The following is an 18851-nucleotide window of genomic DNA, read 5'->3' as shown; positions in this document are numbered from 1 at the left end:
ACCAAGAACATGCACCGATAAAGTTTTGTCCATATCAGTTTAGATTAAGTATGTTAGGGCTATCACTCTTCTATCAAAGACGTGTATTAAACCCCTCGTCCTAAGCCATGCCTCGCCCCTTCCTAAATTTAACTGTCGCCCTCATGACTACCCCGACTCCCATGGAGCACTGTGAAAAGTCGTTCATACGTTCCGTCCCCTTTCCCTTCCAAACGCCATGATAATGCTAGTAAATACAAATCGAGGTACTCTCCTCTCAGAAGAGAAAGAGAGAATACGAATAGAGAGGAAGAAGAAAAAAAAAGAAAGGTATCAATGCGTAAAAATTCATCACCTCCCACGCGTAGAAAAAAAAAAAAAACGAGAACCTTCTCGTAGAATTATTTCTTTCATTCCTTATTTTTCTTTACTTTTTTTTGTTATCCGAGGATGCCGGCTTCCAAATGCCCCCTTCTTTTCTTTCTGTTTTCTTTTCTATACAACTTTCTTCCATGTTCCTCGTCCAGACAGGCAACTCTGCTTCATGGCGCAGGAGGAGCCTGAGTTGGCTGGGGCTTTCTGATAATCTTGATCTTGGGACGTGCGCTTGGAACAGGTGCCGGGGCTGCTGCCGCTGGTTGACTGGGCACCGGCGGAGTAGCCGACTTGCTCGGAGACTGAGACTTGCTGGGGGGATTTGCTAGGCGCTTTAGGCCCAGGCATGGGGGGACGATGCTTCGCAAAAATCTTACTAGTCGTCGTCGGAGAACCTCCAAGGCTCGAGAGGCTCGAAGACGATCCACCCATTGGCAAGGGCTTCCTAACTATGTCTCCAGAAGGCAGCGGCTTGCGCGCAGGCTTCAAAGCATTGATATCCTTGGCCAAGCCGAGTGCCGGCTGTTCCTTGGGAGCCGCAGAAGGTAAAGCTGTCCTGCTAGGAATAGAAGAAAGAGTCTTTGTATGACCAAGAATGACAGCGAGTCGCTTTGGATTGGATGTTCTGAGAGTGACGATGCGCCGCTTCTTTGGAAGAGCAGTGATCCTTTCGAAGCTCGATGACGGTCCTTCCACTTTGGGTCTCTTTGGTGTTGACGCTTGATCGCCCTTTTCTGGCCGAGGCCGTTTGGCCAGTACTCCTGATTGAGATTCGAGCTTGACGCCAGTTTTCAGAAGCGAGTTAGTGCCATTCAAAGGACGAGAGACCCCTGGAGCCGCAACTATGGTGTCTGCAGGAGGCGTTGGCTTGGGAACAGCTGCAGGTCGCGCAGGTTGAAATGGCTGTGAGAGTGGCTGCGGCTGCGGCGGCTGCGCGGCCTTTGTATTGATCTTGATAGATGATGATCTTGGCAAAGGAGGTGGCAGCTTAACCTCAGGCGCAGGAGTTCGTGGTGCTGGCACAGGCACTGCATTCTTCAACTTGGTCTTATAATAAGACTTGAAGTTCACCATAAGCTATTGAGAGTCAGATTATCCGGCTGTCATGGTAAAAAAAAAGGGGGGGGGAAGTATGCAGTAACTTACTCGGTCCGAAAGCTGAACCACAGGGCGCTCCACCTTCCAGCCCTTGGGCAAGTTGAGCGTGAGCACCCAGCTTCTCGCCTCCTCAAACATCATAGCTGCCAAATCAAGCAGCGATGCAATTTCAGCCCGCCCAAGACTAGGGTGGTCCAGCGCCTTACGCATGGCGGTGCTGTAATGCCTCTCATCACCGTTATACGTCTCTTCCATTTCCTTCCTCAAAGCTTTCAGCGCAGCGTCTAGATTTTCTTTTCGAGCAAACTTTTCCTTTCTGGCAGCAACTTCCTCGGCACTGTCTTGGATAAGCAGCAAAGCATCCGCCTCATCCTGGGCAGGCTCATTCTTAACAGCCTTTGAGTGTTCGCCGAATGCAATCGCAGCAAGACCCCGGGCCACCGCCTGAATAAGTTTGTCACGAACAAAGGGTGATCGATCCGTCATCAAAGAGTAGAACAGGAAAGTGAACACTGTCGGGTCCATCAGTGCCCCAAGATCGATTAGAGCCTCAAAACACTTGATGCGAATTAAATCGTTTGTTCCATCCAGCAGATACTGGCCAAATTCAGCGTAGTTGATGGGTATCACTTCTGCTTTCATGAGGCGCTGCTTCGCATCCAAACCTGCAATGGTCCAAATATTCTGGTACGAATGCGTCCACTCATCACGTCTGAGAACTCGTTCAATTTGCTCCATTGCCTCCTCAAGAAACCGGCGTTCCTCTTCGGTGGGGATTTTGACTTGTCGCTTGAACCATTCGTCTGCCTGAGCAGGAATAAGCGACGTAGCCAGCGCTTCAACCAGCAAAGCTATGTAGTAATGGTCAGAATACGGGTTGTTCTCGTTGTTATTAAAGAGCAGTTGGTCTAAAATAAACTGTCGGGCCTCGAATGGACAGTAATTTGTGCCATCCCTAACCTCAGAGATGGCTCTGATAATTGAACACCGGACATTGTACTGTCTCTTGTCAGAGAAGTCGTTTTGAAGAGGCTGGTTTGTTTGGTCATAACAGAACATGTCGCGAAAAGCCCGCATCAACTGCCGGAGTCCCAGCATCGGAATGTCCTTGATGTTGGCCTGCCTGGTCAGGGCTTTCGCTGCCATGGTCCGGATGCCGTGGAAATAACGACGATCAACAAGTGTTCGCACAAGGAATCCAGAGGCAATCGGATGAAGGGGGCCGGTCGACAGATACAACATGGCATCTTGCTGGGCGACCACGTCCCGGTCTTGCTGCAGTTGAGACACATACATGTATGGCTCGAGAGTTCTGTTCATGCTACACGCCCATTCGAAGTCGGCATCAACGCGAATCCACTCGTATGACTCTTGGTCCATTTTCCGTTCGGTTTCTGGGTCCCATTCTATCAGCTCCCAGTCGCGGAGATCCTCTGGGCTCTGTAGGACGTCTCCGAGGCAGTAGAGTAGAGCATCATCAGTATTTTCAGGTATCTCCATACTTGCGCCTGCGTTGTGCTTCTCTTTCATGCGGCGCGTCCTCTTTAATCGCTTATATTTTGTATTGTAAGGGATTTCGAATTTCGTAGAACGCGCAGCATCCTCTCGAATCTCTAGAATATGCTCGTAAGGGGTGCCATCGGCTTCATGAATCCGGATAGTCATGGGTCCAGTGAACAATGGCTGTGCTTCACCAATCTTAAGATCCGCCCTTCGTTCTTTGATAGCTCGAAAGAATTCATCTTTACTGAGCTCGGTCTTTTTGATAGCTTGCTGCTGTGTCTGTATCAACATCAACTCCACGCAGAGTCTCTTTTTATTGAATTTAGCCTTGACGTCGAATCTCGGACAGCCTGAGCCATATACCCACTGATTCCAAAAGCTTTCGAGGCGGTATTTGGCAGCTTTCTCACATGTGGCTCTGAATTTTTCCGAGTCAAGAATGAGAAATTTATCACTGCTTTCAATCTGAGCCCTGGTCAGCTGTTTCTGGAGGATGCGAGTCAATCCGTGGCCACCAGATGCTTTGCTGAGCCGCTTGTCGAGAATAAAAAACACGATGGGTGCTTTCAAGGCCATGAACTCCATCTCAAATTCGCCAAGGTGGAGACTATGACCAAGATTCGATAGAGACGGTCGGCCAATATCAGTCTCTACAAGCTTATCCGCCAACATTTTCATCCGAAACCTATAGTCGTTGTTACCGCAAAGCTTTTTCATAAATAAATCCGTCATGTAATGGGCTAGTCCAATCACAAGCCACATATCGTTTCGCGTATTCGGGATCATGTTGATCCCTATCCATTGAGATGTCAGAGTGTAAACAATTTTCCTTGTCGTCTCAATTTCTGGATCGATGATGTCTTCGGGGTACAGGAGTCGGTTGCTGATAAAAGCCAGGGAATGCAGCACCGTTGTGTCCTCCACCATGTCGTCGAGGAAACATAGCTTGAAATTGCCAAAGGGGTACTTAGCAAATGTGTACGTAAAGAAATCAGCAGCCATGGTCAAGGCCGCGGCAGTATTGCGAACCCAGTCTGCCCGGTTAGGCAAACAGTATGCATGGATTTTCAGTGCGCTCATCCCGAGCTTCACTTCATCTTCTTCAGTTCGTGACTCCGAAGAGAGGTTGATATGCTCAAAGGGGCCTATGGCAAACCCAAGCTTTTGTACCGAGACTTGCTTCTCTGGCTCAAATATCATTATCTTCTTGTGGTCGTCGTCGGGGTCTGTGGTCTCTTCCATTAAGAAACCAGAGCAGACCACGGACATTTCCCGCAGCTTATCTTCTTCGGCCAGCTTGAAGTGAAGATCATGGCCATCAACTTGAGACTTCTCAACACCGTTGTGGGATGGACCATCCTGTTGCGTTGCAAGAGCCTGTTGAAGGGCATCGCCAAGAGTCCGGGGGTACTTGATGGAGATTCTCCAATCACACCGGGCCCCATGATCGTCGACGCAGGGGAAAATGCAGCACGCGGTTCCTGGCTGGATTGAATGGCGAGTATACATGTGCGTAAACCGGTTATCCAGCGGGTCGACGCCAACAAAATGCAGGCCATCCCTTGGATTTTTGTTTGTAAACGGCACGGTAATCTTGAATTGCTTGTGAGTCTTTTCCAGACTGTCCAGGTTCAGTGTCGATTTTCTGATGATCAACCTCGGGCGTTCTTGCTCTCCTTTGCTGCGAAGATTCACCTTCAACGAGCCGTAGACGGGCGTACAACCCTCGAATTCTCTATTTTCGGCGGGCACGTCGGTCCTACGGCTATGGAAAACTGAACGAGCGCGGATACGGCGGAGATCATGATGGTCAGCGCGCCAGTTCCAGCCCTTGGGGTGCGCTAGCTTCTGGTACGGATCGCGGTATTCGGCCGTCACCTTGCGCTTCTGCCCTTCAACAGGCTCTCCTTGTACCTCTCGCATTTCGGTGAGCGTAATATTATCTGTATCGATTTCGCACTGCGCAGCATCGAGAAGGATTTCTTCAGAAGCCCTATCCGTAAAAGTCACTATGAAAATGTCTGTCGTGCCATCGATGCGTCGATCTCGAAAGTTGACCTCAAGGCTGACCTCCTGCTTGATAACGAAGTATCCGAGCACCGGCCGGTCCTCGATGGGAGGTAGTCCATCTCGCCCGTCTAGCAGGGGATGCTGCGATAACGCCTGGTCTTCCATGTCTGGTGTCGAGTTGGAGCCGCTGATAAACGCAGCCATGGCCGCGGTAGCGACTAGAGTCTGAGAGATTGAGGGGCGGGGAGAGTCGTGAGCAGCCTGGCTCGAGCGAGCTTCAGATTGTAGAGTCACTGCATCGAGCTCGATGGATTTGTCGCGAGCGCATCTGAAGTGAGAGTGAGAGCTACCAGATCACCACCAGCTTCATCGCACTTCGTCCGGGCGTCGCTCCAGGTGGTGATGAGTCGCAAAGGGGTGTGGCTTGAGGCGAGGAAGCGGTGGCAAATATGAAAGGGACGCAAGGAATTAGATCGCCAAACTCCAGTCCTACAAAGAAAAAGAGATACGGAAGATGCTGGAAAGGCAGGATCGCAAAAAGCTGCTACGGCGGGTACGTTGGCTGGACAAATTGCCAGAGTGGTGGCGGCGCGTCTCCCACGAAAGAAGCTTGAGGAGCACGGACCACGCACCTCTGTTTGCTTGCTATTTGCTGCTTGCCGTTCTCAGCCCAAACTTCACTAGCCAAAATTCTAGGCCTGCAAACGCTACTGTGCCATTGCCGCTGAAGCTCAGGCTCTTGGAAAATCGCGTGTAGCAACTAATTGCGCAAATTGCTTGATCGTATACATATCAGGTTCTCTATTACTTCTCCAGAGGTTTAATTCAGTATTTTCCATACCATTTGCGATTATAGCACACTACACATGACTTGCATGTGAATGTAGATACACACAATCAACCTCTTACATCATACCAACACCTGCTAAGTTTCTAAGCTCCGAGCGTCCGCAGCCTCTTTTCACTTCTCAATCCCATCGATGTCATAATTGCATTAATTATCGGCATCTCTCATGACATGCTCGTCTTGCCCACTGATGTTCGTGTCAACTTTTTTTCCTTCTTCTCTATTACAGTAATTTAAGAATTGCCCTGAGAATGGATGGTACACTCTCAGGTCCACGGTGCATTGATGCTTTGGTATAATCTTACAAGAGCTGCTTAAAAAAAAAAAAAAAAAACCTGCTGGGCCATCATCTCCAATATATGACCTAGAAACTACCAAACGCCCCTTCAAATCAGACCCTTAGACGCCCACTGTACATGTACCTTGATCTCCCATTCCCCTGCCAATGACGCCCCATGACAATGATTTCGACGTTATTTCGGAGTCCGCAACTCTCGCCTGTCTCTGCGCTTCTTCCTTGCGCGTGCCTTTAGCGTCTCTTCATCCCGATATTCTTCTGGCAATACGAAGTCGGCCTCAGCAATTTCGGGTAGTGGAAGGCCCCAAGCAAGAACCTTTCTTCCTGCTCGCCTTTGCCGGTTAAGCGCGCTATCACGCTCGTACTTTTTGGAGAAGAATGATTTAAACTCTTTTGGTGGCTCTGGAGGTTTTATCGGTAGTATAGGCCTGTGAGGTATTCGCGGCTTTGTAGAATTTGCCGCCGCCAGTTTTGACCTTGCCCTCGCCTCTCGTCGAAGTTGCTTAGCCGGTGATGACGTCTCGCTAGTATCGTCTTGAGAAGCCTCGTCTTCTTCAATGTCGTCTTCGTCTTCGTCTTCGTCTTCCCCTTCGCCCTCCCTCTCAACCTCATCCTCGTCTTCACTCTGCTTGGAGTGGCCATCCCGGCTCTCCTGGGATTCATCCTCGCTCTCGTCAGTTTCACCCTCTTGCTCGGCCTTTTCTGCCAACGCCTTCTCCTTCTCCAGCTTTCGCCGCTTCTCTTCTAGATTCCAATTGCGAAATTTAGCCAGTATAACCTGACAGCCTTTGATGAAATGCATCCTAGCAGGTTCAAACTTCTTCTTCTTCGTCTCCGTAACACCGCTGACGCCCATTACTCTCAGCCAGTCATGGCCTTGAAGGCCTTCGAGCAGTCGAATGATTTGGTCCTTTTCATGTTGTGCTCGGCCTTTCTCTGTATTGCGGATCGATCGCTCAACCCTCTCGGCCTTTTTATGAATGGGCTCGAACAAGCTGTCGGGTAGAGGATCTTCTATATTTTTGTTCTTGTGCTGGGCTTCTAGGAAGCCAAAATCGATGCGCTGAGAGTCGAATACGTCGGTGAATAGCGCATCGCCGTATCCTCTGACTGGAAAGTCGATGCTACCTAGAGCTCGATGGTGGGGTCGAGGTGCATTGCGAGGAGGATCGGGAATCGCGTGCGACAGACTGGTATCGATAATGATAATCGGCGTTTCAGGGTTGAGTAAATCTAAATCGAAATCGACTCGTCAGAAAAAAAAAGTTGCACGTCGTAAAGCAGCAATAAAAACCTCGAGATTGTGGCGAGGGAATTGGCACGGCAGTTTCGGGGGCGGATAGACGGGGCTGCTCACGTTCTTCTTTGGGGTCGTTGCCTATTACTTCATCGTAGTCCGGGAAATAGGCTGAGAGCTCGCTCTTGAAGCGGGTCGCCTCCTGCGATCGCAGCTTGCGGCCCTGCTCCTTGGTGTCGTCCTGGCGAGGCTGCAGCCGGTCCAGCTCGTGCTTAATGCCATTTATTACTTTCGCCTGATGCTTCGTCAGGTTGGAGCTGGAGCCGGCGCTCTGCGGTTCGGCGGCTATGGGCGCCGCTGGGGGCTTGGTGGTGGGCTGCACAGGGGCAGGAGGCGGCCTACTTGCGCTGCTCGCCACAGCGGCTCGTCGCGGTATCGGGGGCGGTTGTACATTCACAGACTCGAGAGGCAGCTGGGGCTTTGCGAGAATCTCGACGGCGATCCTCGTCTTCTTGTGGCGGATGGCCTCGAACTCGCGCTCGGCCACGTCGAGGGCTCGCTTTGTGCGACCGCCTGCAGCGCCGCCGTGGTGGAAGCTGGACGAGTTTGGCCCTGGCGCCGAGCGCGTGAGGGGGCCGCTGGCGTTCACGTTACGGTCATAGAGGTGAAGGCCCTCAGCTCGCCGGTTGGAGCGGGTGATGGAGGCCATTGGCAAGCGGGATCACGCCTGTCATGTTTCTTCAGCGCGGCGGGAGAGGTCGCTGTCGCTGTCGGGACACGCGTTGCCTCGATGTTTTTGCTCGATGCACTGATGCCGATTGTTTCGTGCGACGTGACGTTTGACGCTCAACTGCAGCTTTTCCTTCCACGCCTTTTTTTTTTTTTCTCGGGCAGCCGAAGGGGGCGCTCTAGCGCCTGCGCGTCATGGAGTTTGGTGGATTTTAGCGAGCGGTCCCAGGAGCTCTTGCCCCCGTACCGCCTATAAGCCAGCGACTTTACAGGGCATCAGCTCACCAAAGCTAGCAGAGCTCGGCCCCTTTTCAGGGCATTTGAAATCCGCTGCGCTGCGCTGCTCGCTGGAAAAAGAATCAACCACTGAGGACTAGTGCTCCATCTACAATAACTTCAAATTGCCCAGCAATCGGATATTCCGTATCACCTCGTAAGAGAGACTGTTACAGGTTGTAAGGAGATAAATCTTTAGCAACACACAACAGTCAACTTGGAACTGAACTCAGCAAATTAGAGGGTTATTTACCATTATTGACGTCAATTTTAACGAATGTTTTACGTACTTATTTTTCTACCTCAATGAGGAAGCCATCCTTTGGTTGTTGATTAACATGGCTCACGATTAGGTACCCGGGAGAAACAAGGAAGCAATTTGAATCATAAAGCTAAACTTTAAATCTAGCCATCGAAGTTAATCTAACGTTCAAGTGAAATATAAACAAATATAAACTCGCTCTATCTAGCCAGTCCAGTCCCGGGGTATTTATGCGTACAGACCAAAATGCAAGCCCATCAACAACCAGTTAACAGGCAATACCTTGCTTCCAAATGCTAAAGATATGTGACAGTCCTCTTCTGAGATTCTTCGCCAGCTGCTGAAGGCACAAGATGCAGCCTCTCCATCGCCTTCACAGCGGTCTCTTCCACACGCGCGTGTTTATGGGCCATCGCCTGCTGCTTCTCCTTTTCCATAACCTCCCTTTCCCTCTGCGCACTCCTGCTGGTATCTACCTCGTCCTCTTCCTTCTTCTTCGTCTCCTTTGGATGTGCTACTTTGTTTTTCCGATGGATCATCTTGTGCATGAGATCCTTGCCCATACGCCGTGACTTGGTGTATGTCTCCAAGCCTAGGAGGACAGCATACGCCTTTGATATCGTCACGTGTCCCACATCGACGCCCTCAGTCTTGAGGCTCCGCACAAAGGCACGGAAGTTGGAGGTTGGTGGGCGGTAATGCCCGCTCAGCGGAGAGAGGGAGCTGAGTTTGCCATCCTTGATACTGATGAGACCTCCCGCGGATATTCGGGCGCCTTGAAGAAACGATGAATGTTGAAAGGCTCCCGCCTGTTTGATGCCGATATAAAGTCTGAAGGAGGTGTCGGCAACGAAGATCCAAGTACCGTCTCTGACCGTCTTACGGAGCAGTTTGTTCAATGTTGTCGTCGCAGAGAACTGCTTCACCTTTTTGACATCTCGTTGGTCGGGCTCTGGGTTGACATGACTGTCGGCGCGATGCTGTTCATGGTTCGAATCCAGATACGAGGCGGATGCGGTGGAAGGCATTCCGCTGGCTGAGTCGGCATAAGGGTTCGGATGCTCCGTCATCGGTCGATACGGTGGTGTTGGGTCATCAACAGGGACGATGCCGTGTATGCTGTCCCTGTATTTTTCTGACGTGTCGATGGGCTCTCCGTTCTTGGCCCAGCATAATCGGCCTTGGTCATCGACCGTGGCCAAGTAATACTGGCGCTCTTCTCGCGACAGATAGCGTACTTGATCCTTTTCAAGTCGCTCTCGCGGGCAAGTGTCGAGTGATATATACCGACCTTCCCCATAGTCGAGCCAGTAGAAGAAATTCTCATTGGTATCGGCTTTCCTCCATTCTTCGTGATACATGCGCAGGTTTGTACCATATCGATGCTTCTGGTCTACTATTTCCAACCAATACTGCAGCCCCAGCGTGAGGGCGGTTTTTCGTCGTTGGGCATTGGCTTGTTCGCGAAGCCGCCGCAGCTCTTCTCTTTCATGGGGCGGTAGGCTCGCCGCCTCAGATGAGCAGTCCGAGTCGGAATCTTCATCTTCATCATCGTGACCGGCCCGCAGCGCAACCATGCTCAGCTTCTTCCAGTTGGATCGCGCGGTTGACGCATGAATATCGGCCACGTCTCCGACCGACAAGGTGTCTTGGCTTGCGCCGGTGAAGGACCGACCTCGAGGCCGCGTTGTTTCGCGGAACTGTGCCTCCCGGATCGCAGTTATCCATCTGGTACTCGGATCCAAGGTAAATCCACTCATCTCCCTCCTTGCTCGGTAGCCCCGAAACGTTTTCTGAATAATGCGTGCAGCATCTCTCATCTCATCGCTCCGACTCGACCGCAAACTCTGCTTGCTTTCTTGAAGCGACTTTTGCCTCAGATGCTTGGTCCTTTGCCTAATTTCCTCCTCCTTCCCCTCCTGCACCCGAGCGATTCGCTCAAACTGATCTTTGGATGGCGGCACCAGTGAATCCATATATTGCTGTGATTTTGTCGACTTCGAGGAGAGGGTTGTGAAACTAGAGGCAAAGCTAGAGGTAGTCATGATGCCCGGCACCTCCCGTAGGAGACCACCTCCGCGGGCTGCGGGGAAAAAGAGCAAACACTGGAATTCAATATCGACACGGCGTTATCCCATGGACGGAGTTGTCTGTGCGAGGCGACGTCAACTTTATACAAAGAGGGGAGCCGCCTTTCGTCATTCGGGTTGCCCGGATGGGCCCTTGGCGCTGAAGAGGAAAAGCGACAGCTCGATGCTCGGCCAGGGTTCAGGCCTTTCTTTGTTGGTCAAGAGGCCGAACTACAAAGCGGGAAGGCGGCCTTTAAGACAGTGATGAGAACTGAAAAAAAAAAAAAAAAAAAAGAGACGGTAGCCACGTCGACGGACCCAATAACCAGTTGCAGCTTTGCTGAACAAGGGAAAATGGGAGCAGATGCTGACCACTTATCACCGGCCCCTGGACTGGGTATACCTATCACTGTTGATGACGGAGTGACGCAAGGACCCGAAGGCTTCGGGATCCTCAATTAACAGCAGCTATGGGCAGCCATGGCAGATATAGGTGCCACAACCCAAGAGCACCGCCTCTCATGTGAGACGGGCGGCCATGTTGGTCTGAGACGTTTAGCAGTGCGGGCGCTACTTGTCCACAAGTATTGGCGCACTAGATGAAGGCAGAATATAACCTTGAATGCGGTACCCTGGCAGCGATTCCATTGCAGACAAGCAATATTACAGATGGAAACCCAGTTCAAGTCTCACTGTTTACATCTAGTGATGACGTGACGTGGGTCCCAGCCATCTTGCTAGTTCTTTTAGTAGACTACTAAAATAGGATTGACAGGCTCTTTGGAACAGAATACGTTGTCTATGCATTTCAGGTAGTAGTATAACGAACCCGATCGATCACGGGTTCTCTGTGACCAGTATCTGAGCAAATACATGTGCCTGTGCTATTACTGTTCACAAATGCGACATGTATTTATGCTCGGAAAGACCACGCAACTAAAGAGAAGTGAAGAGAAGGAGTGGCGATCACAATCGCTGTCCCAAAGGGGGCGCGGCAGCTGTCGTTCTAATAGGTGGCAGTACTAGGTACCTAGTCCGTGCATGCGCATTGAAATATCCCGAAATCGAAGCGATCTTGCGGTACGATAGATCGCCAAGGGAGAACTAAACGAGGCATGGTGCTACTATCTTTCTCCTAGTATTTTCTTGATTTCTTTCTGTTTTGTCTTGTCATGGTGCTAGTATTGCTGTGGTCTCCTGTCTCAGAAGCAGGATATTCTGGGCCAACCAGAAGAGTGTTGGGTTCGGCCACGGCGAGCGACAAACATGAATGTTTGAGGCGCAGCGCAGCAGGCGGGTCGGAGAAGTGATTACTGACGCGAATTCCGGCAGCAGGGATGGGTCATCTGTGGCCTGTAGGGCTATGGAATATAATATTACTGTGCCTATTTTAGAGAACGGGTTTAATGGAAATACGGGCTCGACACATGAAAATCTGATGGGTGCTCCTGTCAGACAGCGCGTTTATTCCAGAAGCCTGAAACAAACAGGGTGTCCATCCCGCGCTTACGAGCACCTACTATTTGTAGTAGGAGTAATAAAGAACGAGCTGGCATTGTGATAGGCTTGATGGGATTAATGGACATGATGGAAGGGCGAATTGCTCTAAAGTATATACGATGAGTTGTTCAATGTGGGTGTCACCGAATCCTGCTACTGATGCTACTGATGCTGAGTGTACATGTATTTGGCAGGAGTGTTTTCATATGTGGGCTAACTGCCCCAATTTTGAACAACATGTACATATAAATGTCTGTCTTCTGGTGAGGGACTCTCATTGAACACAGTTTTCAGCGAACATGACCGTAAAAGGGCGTCGTTCAGGCCTTTCTTGTCCTCTGGATTCAGCGCAAGGATCTCTTGTACTGTTGTAGAAGCGACTTCGCGGCCGCGGAACTCCATGAGATCGTGAACAGTGACCGGCGTATTCAAAGACGTGATTTGCTTACACACGCGAGCAAATACTTGGTCCGGATCGTCCTACTGGAACTGTTCGCGAATCCGATCAAGCACGACCTTCTAAGTCGGTTGCGCAATTGGGCGAAACGTCATGTACAGTGATTTATTGTTATTAGGTCAAATGCATCGGTTGAGGATTTCTCTTGACGGGCGCTGGTACACTCCACGGAAAAACTATGTACCTCTAGCCATTTGTCGTAGTAATACGACTAGGTAGACTGCTTTCAGGGCGAGCCGGGAAGCTGTTGAGCTATATACCTTGGCCTCAACGGGGTCTTTTTATGGCGTTGGCAGCTGAACAACGCTTTCCAGCTCGAGAGTCGGAGCCTCCTTTGGAGCAGATACGGGATTTTCATTAAGCGGACTATTGCAAGCTCGACAGGGCCTTCTTTTCCAGCAGTCTCCTCTGGGATTTGTCGGTCAACATCAAAATATCTCTGTAATTTTGCCGCGAGGCTGGGGCGGACGCTGAGGTTTTCAGATTATCAATTCCGCTGGCTCTGCGAGAACCGCACCGAGTCTTACAGGACGGCAAACCCTCGGTCACTGATAATTTTAAATCTCTCACCAATCTTAAACACCTGGCTATTCGATCGCCCTACCATCTACACTCGGGTTCATAGCAAACAAGTTTCAAGGAATCGTTCAAGTGCCGTCTATGTTAGCCTCAAGTCGGTATGCATGGAACGCAGTTATGAACACACCATTGCAGCACTTACATCACGTAACATGTAGTGGACAGTACCAAACTGCTCGAAAGTCTACACCGGAAGAGCGCCACATGATTTCTGTTTGCTTTTGGGATTACGATATCCCCATCCCATATCTAAGGCATGGCTGAGCAAACGGCAGCGCTTCTCTTCATCACATTGAACCTATTTCCCACACGACCACTGGGTAGTGTTCAGATTCCCAACGCTTTTTACTCATGGATTGTCCTGTTGATATTCAGCAAAGATTGCCATGGACACCCAGCAGTAGTTTACGGGGCTTGAATACTGCCACTCCATTAATTCAGGGGAAAAGCTATCCGACACCCCAAGTTTCATTACCCAGCACTCCAGTTACAAGCATCAGTGAGAAGCTCCTGCTACTCCTGCTATTATTTGACAGTAATTCATGCTTTTTTAAAGAGTGGTGTAGAATCTGAACTGGTTATAAGATGATCAAGTGAAACAACCGCCAAAGATTGGATTTTAGATGGCGAGCAAATACCTGAGATATCTTGCGGCTCACCACGGATGACTTTGCATTTGATGAGAACATCAAATCACCATTGTACATTGTCCATTCGTACACGTCATCACAAATTCCTTCACTACCATTAAACATATTATTGCAAACCTATTGTACATGACATAAAAGACCGGCCCCTCTAGGACGTATTAAAAACTCAAGCTCGCATTTTAATAGCAGAATGCATGCTCAAAATGAGATGCGAGGAATATTACCCAAAAAGGAAACCATGGAGCTCAATTTATCCAGCTCAGTCGTGCAGCAAAACACGTGGGTGCTACTTTTAGGCCTTTCGGCTAAAAGCGATGCGCAGTTTTCAAAAGCCCGTTCCTTTCAGGGAAGAATTAAAAAAAAGGTAAAAAAAAAAAAAAAAAAAAAAGGAAAAAAAAGGAAAAAACGTCGCCGCGTGGTTACGCAAAGAGAAAGTCCTTGAGAACAGGTGATCCCGAGAACTCTGGATTTAATAGTATACAGCTACAAAGATGGTGTTAGTTTATGTAGAAGCATTGAGCGCATAAATTAGGTTGTTGGGTATTCCCATACTTGAGAAAATATTGCAGGCCAGCCCGGCGCTTTTCCAGGAACTTGGGTCGGAATTTGAATAACGCGCTTTTGGGTGGTAATTCCGGCACTGCCGCTCTAAAGTTGGGAAACGATTGTGTGAGTTTTCGTCGAAAATCGTCAAACTCGGAGTAGCGTTTCCGAATGTTCATGTAGCTTCCCTATTTAGAACATGAAACAATTTGGTCAGTTCATTTGTATGACGTAGTCGAAGCTGGCGCAGACACACACACGCAGACACATGCTGCACCAGGTTTGCGCCGCTCTCCGCAAAGGAAGCATCAACATTGAACTCACATTCATGGTTTCGACAGATATGTTCCACACAATAAAGGCGCCAATGTTCGTATTGCTGCCGTTCACAAAGATGAAGTCGGTAATCTCCACGCTCTTCGCCCAGCATGCGCTGTTCCTGTCGTCATCGTTGGTGTCGTTGTCGCGCAACCTGATTGCCTCGGCCGGTAGGAAAGACTCGGTTGACAGGTTGGAGATGTTTCGCTGGTGGCTGGCATGAGGCCAGTAAGGAGGAGGCGATGTGATGGAGCTCGTGTTAGAGATGGCGCTGTGCAGCGCCCCGTCGTTGTCGCCGCCACGATTGCTTTCGCTGGGGGTGCCGTGGCTGTCTCTGGAGGCGAGATCGGTGTTTATTCTGCTCAAGGTGCGACTCCGCGGCGGCGTTGCGCCGGACTCTGCAGGCGGCGATGGCGCTGCCCGGCTGGTCAGGTCGCCTTGCGCATTGTCCTGGTTTGTGTCTACAGCCGAAGCCATTCAGCCATGTGGAGTGAAGGAGTCGCAATGCTCGCGTGAGTATCGAGTCGATTGGCGTCGTTTTATTACAAATCGATGCGACGGCCGGGTCTGAATTCCTGAGTGTTGTAGCGCCTCGCTCGATAACACAATTGCCAGCGGGATTGCTCGAAAGTTTGAATGATAGAATGGCGATGCTGATGATGGTAAATCAAAAAGTGCCTGGTCGTCGTGATTGAGTGCCAAAGTGCTTAACAAAGCCGTAGATGTATGAGATAAGATCCTAAAAGGGACGCCTCTCAAATTTGTGGCCTATCAATAACCACCACGGCCTCCAAAATCACAGTATTAGTTCCGATAGTGGCGTAGCTATCCCCGGCAGCTAAGAGCTGCAGCGGCGTGGGTGGGGTCTATTCAGAAATGGGTCCCATTTTCCACGCTTGATGATTAGGTAATGCACTTAAGCTCTCTCGGAGAAAAGCTTCTATTCTTAGCTGCTGTTTTGTGAATGTTGAATCATGTCAATTCCTCCGTTAGTGTTAAAGCGGTTAACACGCATGCATTATGATAGCTGAAGAGCTCAGTGGAAGGCGGTTGGTTGGAATACATGAATGTTTCACGGCGTCAGACTTCAGCCGGATCCCATGCCGAGCTGGAAGAAAGAAGCATGCATCTAGCCGTGTGTACCATCAGCAGGTTGTGTGGTAGAAGTGAGCTCCTGACAGTATGAGATGACGTATGGAATAATGTGCAGCTACTAGTAATTATAGAACTCTATATTGATACATGTCAATACTTGAATGCGCTTTGTTCCTTCTAGGTACCTAGTGTTAGTTATATGGGCTCCAGTTCACAGCTATACAGCATGCTTATCTGCTTATTGCTGGTGAAGCTTAGATTAGCATCTGGGTTCCGTGACAAGAAAACGAAGCTTGTCATCATTCGCATAGGGGTCTCACTATTTCTCAGTGGCTGCTCCATGCGCAGTGTAGAAGGTACATATCCCTTGACCAAATTAGAGAAGAGAGCGATATGGCGATTGCAATACCATCAATCCTACAAACCAACACAAATCACATATGTAGATAGATATGGCCATTCCCGCCCGGAGCGGCCATTCATGGCGACCACCGCTTATGGCTACCCCTTTTCTCTGCCGACGCAGCGTCGTTCTGGGTTATCGGAGGGAGCAATGCTAACATGATCTCAATGCTCTCTCAGCAATGAATTGGGGGAATCGGAAGAAAGACAAGGCTCGGCATTCTGTAAACGGGCAAACATTGGACGGCAAGTAGCACAGGGTGGAAAGCCTCCCGTTCTGACGCCCTGAGTGTGCTGATCATGTCCGAGATGACGGCTGTGTTACTTGCACGCTGTCAATGGGCAAAAGTTTGCGTCCTTACAGCTGGAGACTTTGACGTCTTGCCTGCATGCCTACTGCAAGTAAAGCACACGTTTCCGCCTGTCTCGCAAGCTGTCGTTTATTGCCATTGTCTCGCCATTTTGCGAGACATGCATGACACATGACGATCCCGATTTTCCCAGCTCGTGTTTACAAAGTACTTGGACAAAACGTCCGATTCATCACACGTACATGACAGTTTACGGCAAATGCTTGACCGTTTATTGGCCCTCAGAGTGAGCATTTTGATAATAAATCACCCCGTAATCCGTATTCATGCATCGGACCAAGCGTCTTGGCTCTGACCAGCGTGCGTTGGTCGGTATACGAACGAGTGCAGGACGTAACGGAAGAGTCATCGGTAGCATTGCGGGCATTTTGCCTAATGATATTAGCAAGATACCAAGCACTTTTGCTCTGGGCTGATCGCCGCCTGATGCTCATACTACGCTGCGTAGTCCGTAAAACTGTACATTAGCACCATCCCCACACCAAAACGGTTATAAACGGGGGGACGTTTCGGCGATATCGCACTCACAACCTCCCCTTGGCTCTCATTCGCGAATCGCTGCTCCTCCTCCACCCCAATATCGCTTTGCCCCAGATTTCGAGATCTACAGGCCAAGCTTTCTAGGTGCTCGACCTGGGAATCTCTGCTTTCCTATTTCTTCTCTCTGTACGGAGTACGGCACGATAGAATCGCATCCGATGCATCTAAGCATATTTGCCCTTCAGCCTTGATCTCGCGATGCTGGGGATGCTGGGCAAATTCTCCATAATGCCACTCGTATGGTGGTCCGAGGGTCAGACTCATGCTACGTATCCGTGGCATGTCTCCAGAATTTATGCCGAGCAACGTATAGCAACCTCCCCAAATAGGGACAGGGAATGGAGCCCGTACTGGGATGCATGTCTGACAGGTCATGAATTTGCCCTTGTCGTTCGTCGACTCCGAAGGAGACTCCGTTCAATGTGAGGACACGGGCCCCGTCAGGGCCAGAGCCAAGGGAAAAATTTCAGGATACCTACCAGGTAGCATGAATCGTATACGGGAGCCTGGTATGCATTCTTCTCCTCCCTCGCATCGCTAGCAAACTTTTGTATTTGTAGCGTTGCTGCACAAGTGAGATAATGGAAGCCCCGTCGCTCAAGTGGATCTCCCCACGAATGTGACTTTGAGTCCAGCCAGAAACCACGCATTCCTGCTGAATCTTGATATCAGCGTGCGGAGAGCACGGAGCTTTTTCACCTGTCGATGGAGGAACAATAGCCGTCTACTGGACGCAAGTGTCTGCATAAGTGCGATTGTAGCTCCCGGCTCCATTTGCATGCATATCAGAATACGAAGGCAGATGCGGCACAAAAAAGGATAATGCGAATGGAAGGGTGTATGAGTGGCCCTTGGGATTATCGTCAAGCGGAGAATCCTAGCTCAATGGAAGCTCGACTGCTTCCGGCGTCCTAGTGCCTTTTGGTAGGCTCGTAATTTCTGGATCCATGGGACTCTGCGGCTCGGCTTGGTGAATAGGCCCGCCTAGACGCAGCGCACCCGGAAGATGTTCGCTTGGGCATTGAAGATCAGCGGTAAGATATGGCAGCTATAGACAGCCGCTGCACTGCTTGGTGGAGGGAGAGGCTGCTGTGGTGTTTTGCTGCAAGTGTTGTTGGCAAATCTAAAGTCCCTTTGCCTCTGGAGAGAGAGACGCCTCATTTCCCGACTCGCCCAACATCTCACAGGGACACGTCTACTGTAAAAGGGGGGAAGCGCCACTGCAAGCTCGGATCTTTCCACTAGCTGGCGACGACGCGCTACCAGCAGTGCTACCGTGCGCTAGCGGACATCGGATTACCGCTTCCTGGGAGGTGCCTCGTACATGTACCGTCCAGCAGGCGCAAAGGAAGGGAGCCATTATCCAGCACCCCAGTTCTGTTATCCAACACCCCAAAAATAAAGAGAGAAGTTATCTAGTACCCCGATTATGTTATCTAGCACTCCAGCTGTAGCTTAGGCTGCTGCTACTGCTGCTACTGCTGCTACTGCTGCTGCTATTTTAATAAGTATTTGGCAGCTGTACATTTAATATATATACTGGCTGCCCTATTATGCTATGGTTGGGGTGTTGGATAATAAAATTAGGGTGCTGGATAACTTCTCCCCAAAGAAAGGCTCACGCAGTCAGCATCGAGGCCAGGTACCATATACGGAGTATATATTCGCTGTAGATGGTGGGGGCCTCAATATCGCCTGGTCACTAGGCCGACC

The 18851-nt window shown here is 50.1% G+C and overlaps 5 protein-coding genes across 5 annotated transcripts; 1 reads left to right on the top strand and 4 right to left on the bottom strand.

The window, feature by feature from the left end:
• Positions 1 to 27: 27 nt before the first annotated feature.
• Positions 28 to 5523, bottom strand: TrAtP1_006678 (uncharacterized protein). The gene is made up of 2 exons (XM_014082479.2): positions 1501 to 5523; positions 28 to 1431 (listed from the first exon to the last, which is right to left on the bottom strand). The coding sequence occupies exons 1-2, from the start codon at positions 5167 to 5169 to the stop codon at positions 475 to 477; spliced, it is 4626 nt and encodes a 1541-aa protein (XP_013937954.2). The 5' UTR covers positions 5170 to 5523; the 3' UTR covers positions 28 to 474.
• Positions 5524 to 6285: 762 nt separating this feature from the next.
• On the bottom strand, positions 6286 to 8056 carry TrAtP1_006677 (uncharacterized protein; the record flags this gene model as incomplete). Its single annotated transcript, XM_066113224.1, has 2 exons — positions 6286 to 7343; positions 7468 to 8056. 2 exons carry the CDS (start codon positions 8054 to 8056, stop codon positions 6286 to 6288), a joined length of 1647 nt encoding a protein of 548 aa, XP_065969310.1.
• Positions 8057 to 8910: 854 nt separating this feature from the next.
• TrAtP1_006676 (uncharacterized protein) lies at positions 8911 to 10659 on the bottom strand (the record flags this gene model as incomplete). Its single annotated transcript, XM_066113223.1, has 1 exon — positions 8911 to 10659. One exon carries the CDS (start codon positions 10657 to 10659, stop codon positions 8911 to 8913), a length of 1749 nt encoding a protein of 582 aa, XP_065969309.1.
• A 3148-nt stretch (positions 10660 to 13807) lies between these two features.
• TrAtP1_006675 (uncharacterized protein) lies at positions 13808 to 15494 on the bottom strand. The gene is made up of 3 exons (XM_014082482.2): positions 14737 to 15494; positions 14422 to 14600; positions 13808 to 14352 (listed from the first exon to the last, which is right to left on the bottom strand). The coding sequence occupies exons 1-3, from the start codon at positions 15205 to 15207 to the stop codon at positions 14289 to 14291; spliced, it is 714 nt and encodes a 237-aa protein (XP_013937957.2). The 5' UTR covers positions 15208 to 15494; the 3' UTR covers positions 13808 to 14288.
• A 493-nt stretch (positions 15495 to 15987) lies between these two features.
• TrAtP1_006674 (uncharacterized protein) lies at positions 15988 to 16683 on the top strand. Its single transcript, XM_066113222.1, has one exon. The coding sequence runs from the start codon at positions 16025 to 16027 to the stop codon at positions 16388 to 16390; it is 366 nt and encodes a 121-aa protein (XP_065969308.1). The 5' UTR covers positions 15988 to 16024; the 3' UTR covers positions 16391 to 16683.
• Positions 16684 to 18851: the final 2168 nt, after the last annotated feature.

This window comes from Trichoderma atroviride, chromosome 3 (assembly GCF_020647795.1).
Source record: "Trichoderma atroviride chromosome 3, complete sequence".
Lineage (NCBI taxonomy): Eukaryota > Fungi > Ascomycota > Sordariomycetes > Hypocreales > Hypocreaceae > Trichoderma > Trichoderma atroviride.
This window is presented reverse-complemented; position numbering and strand designations above follow the sequence as displayed.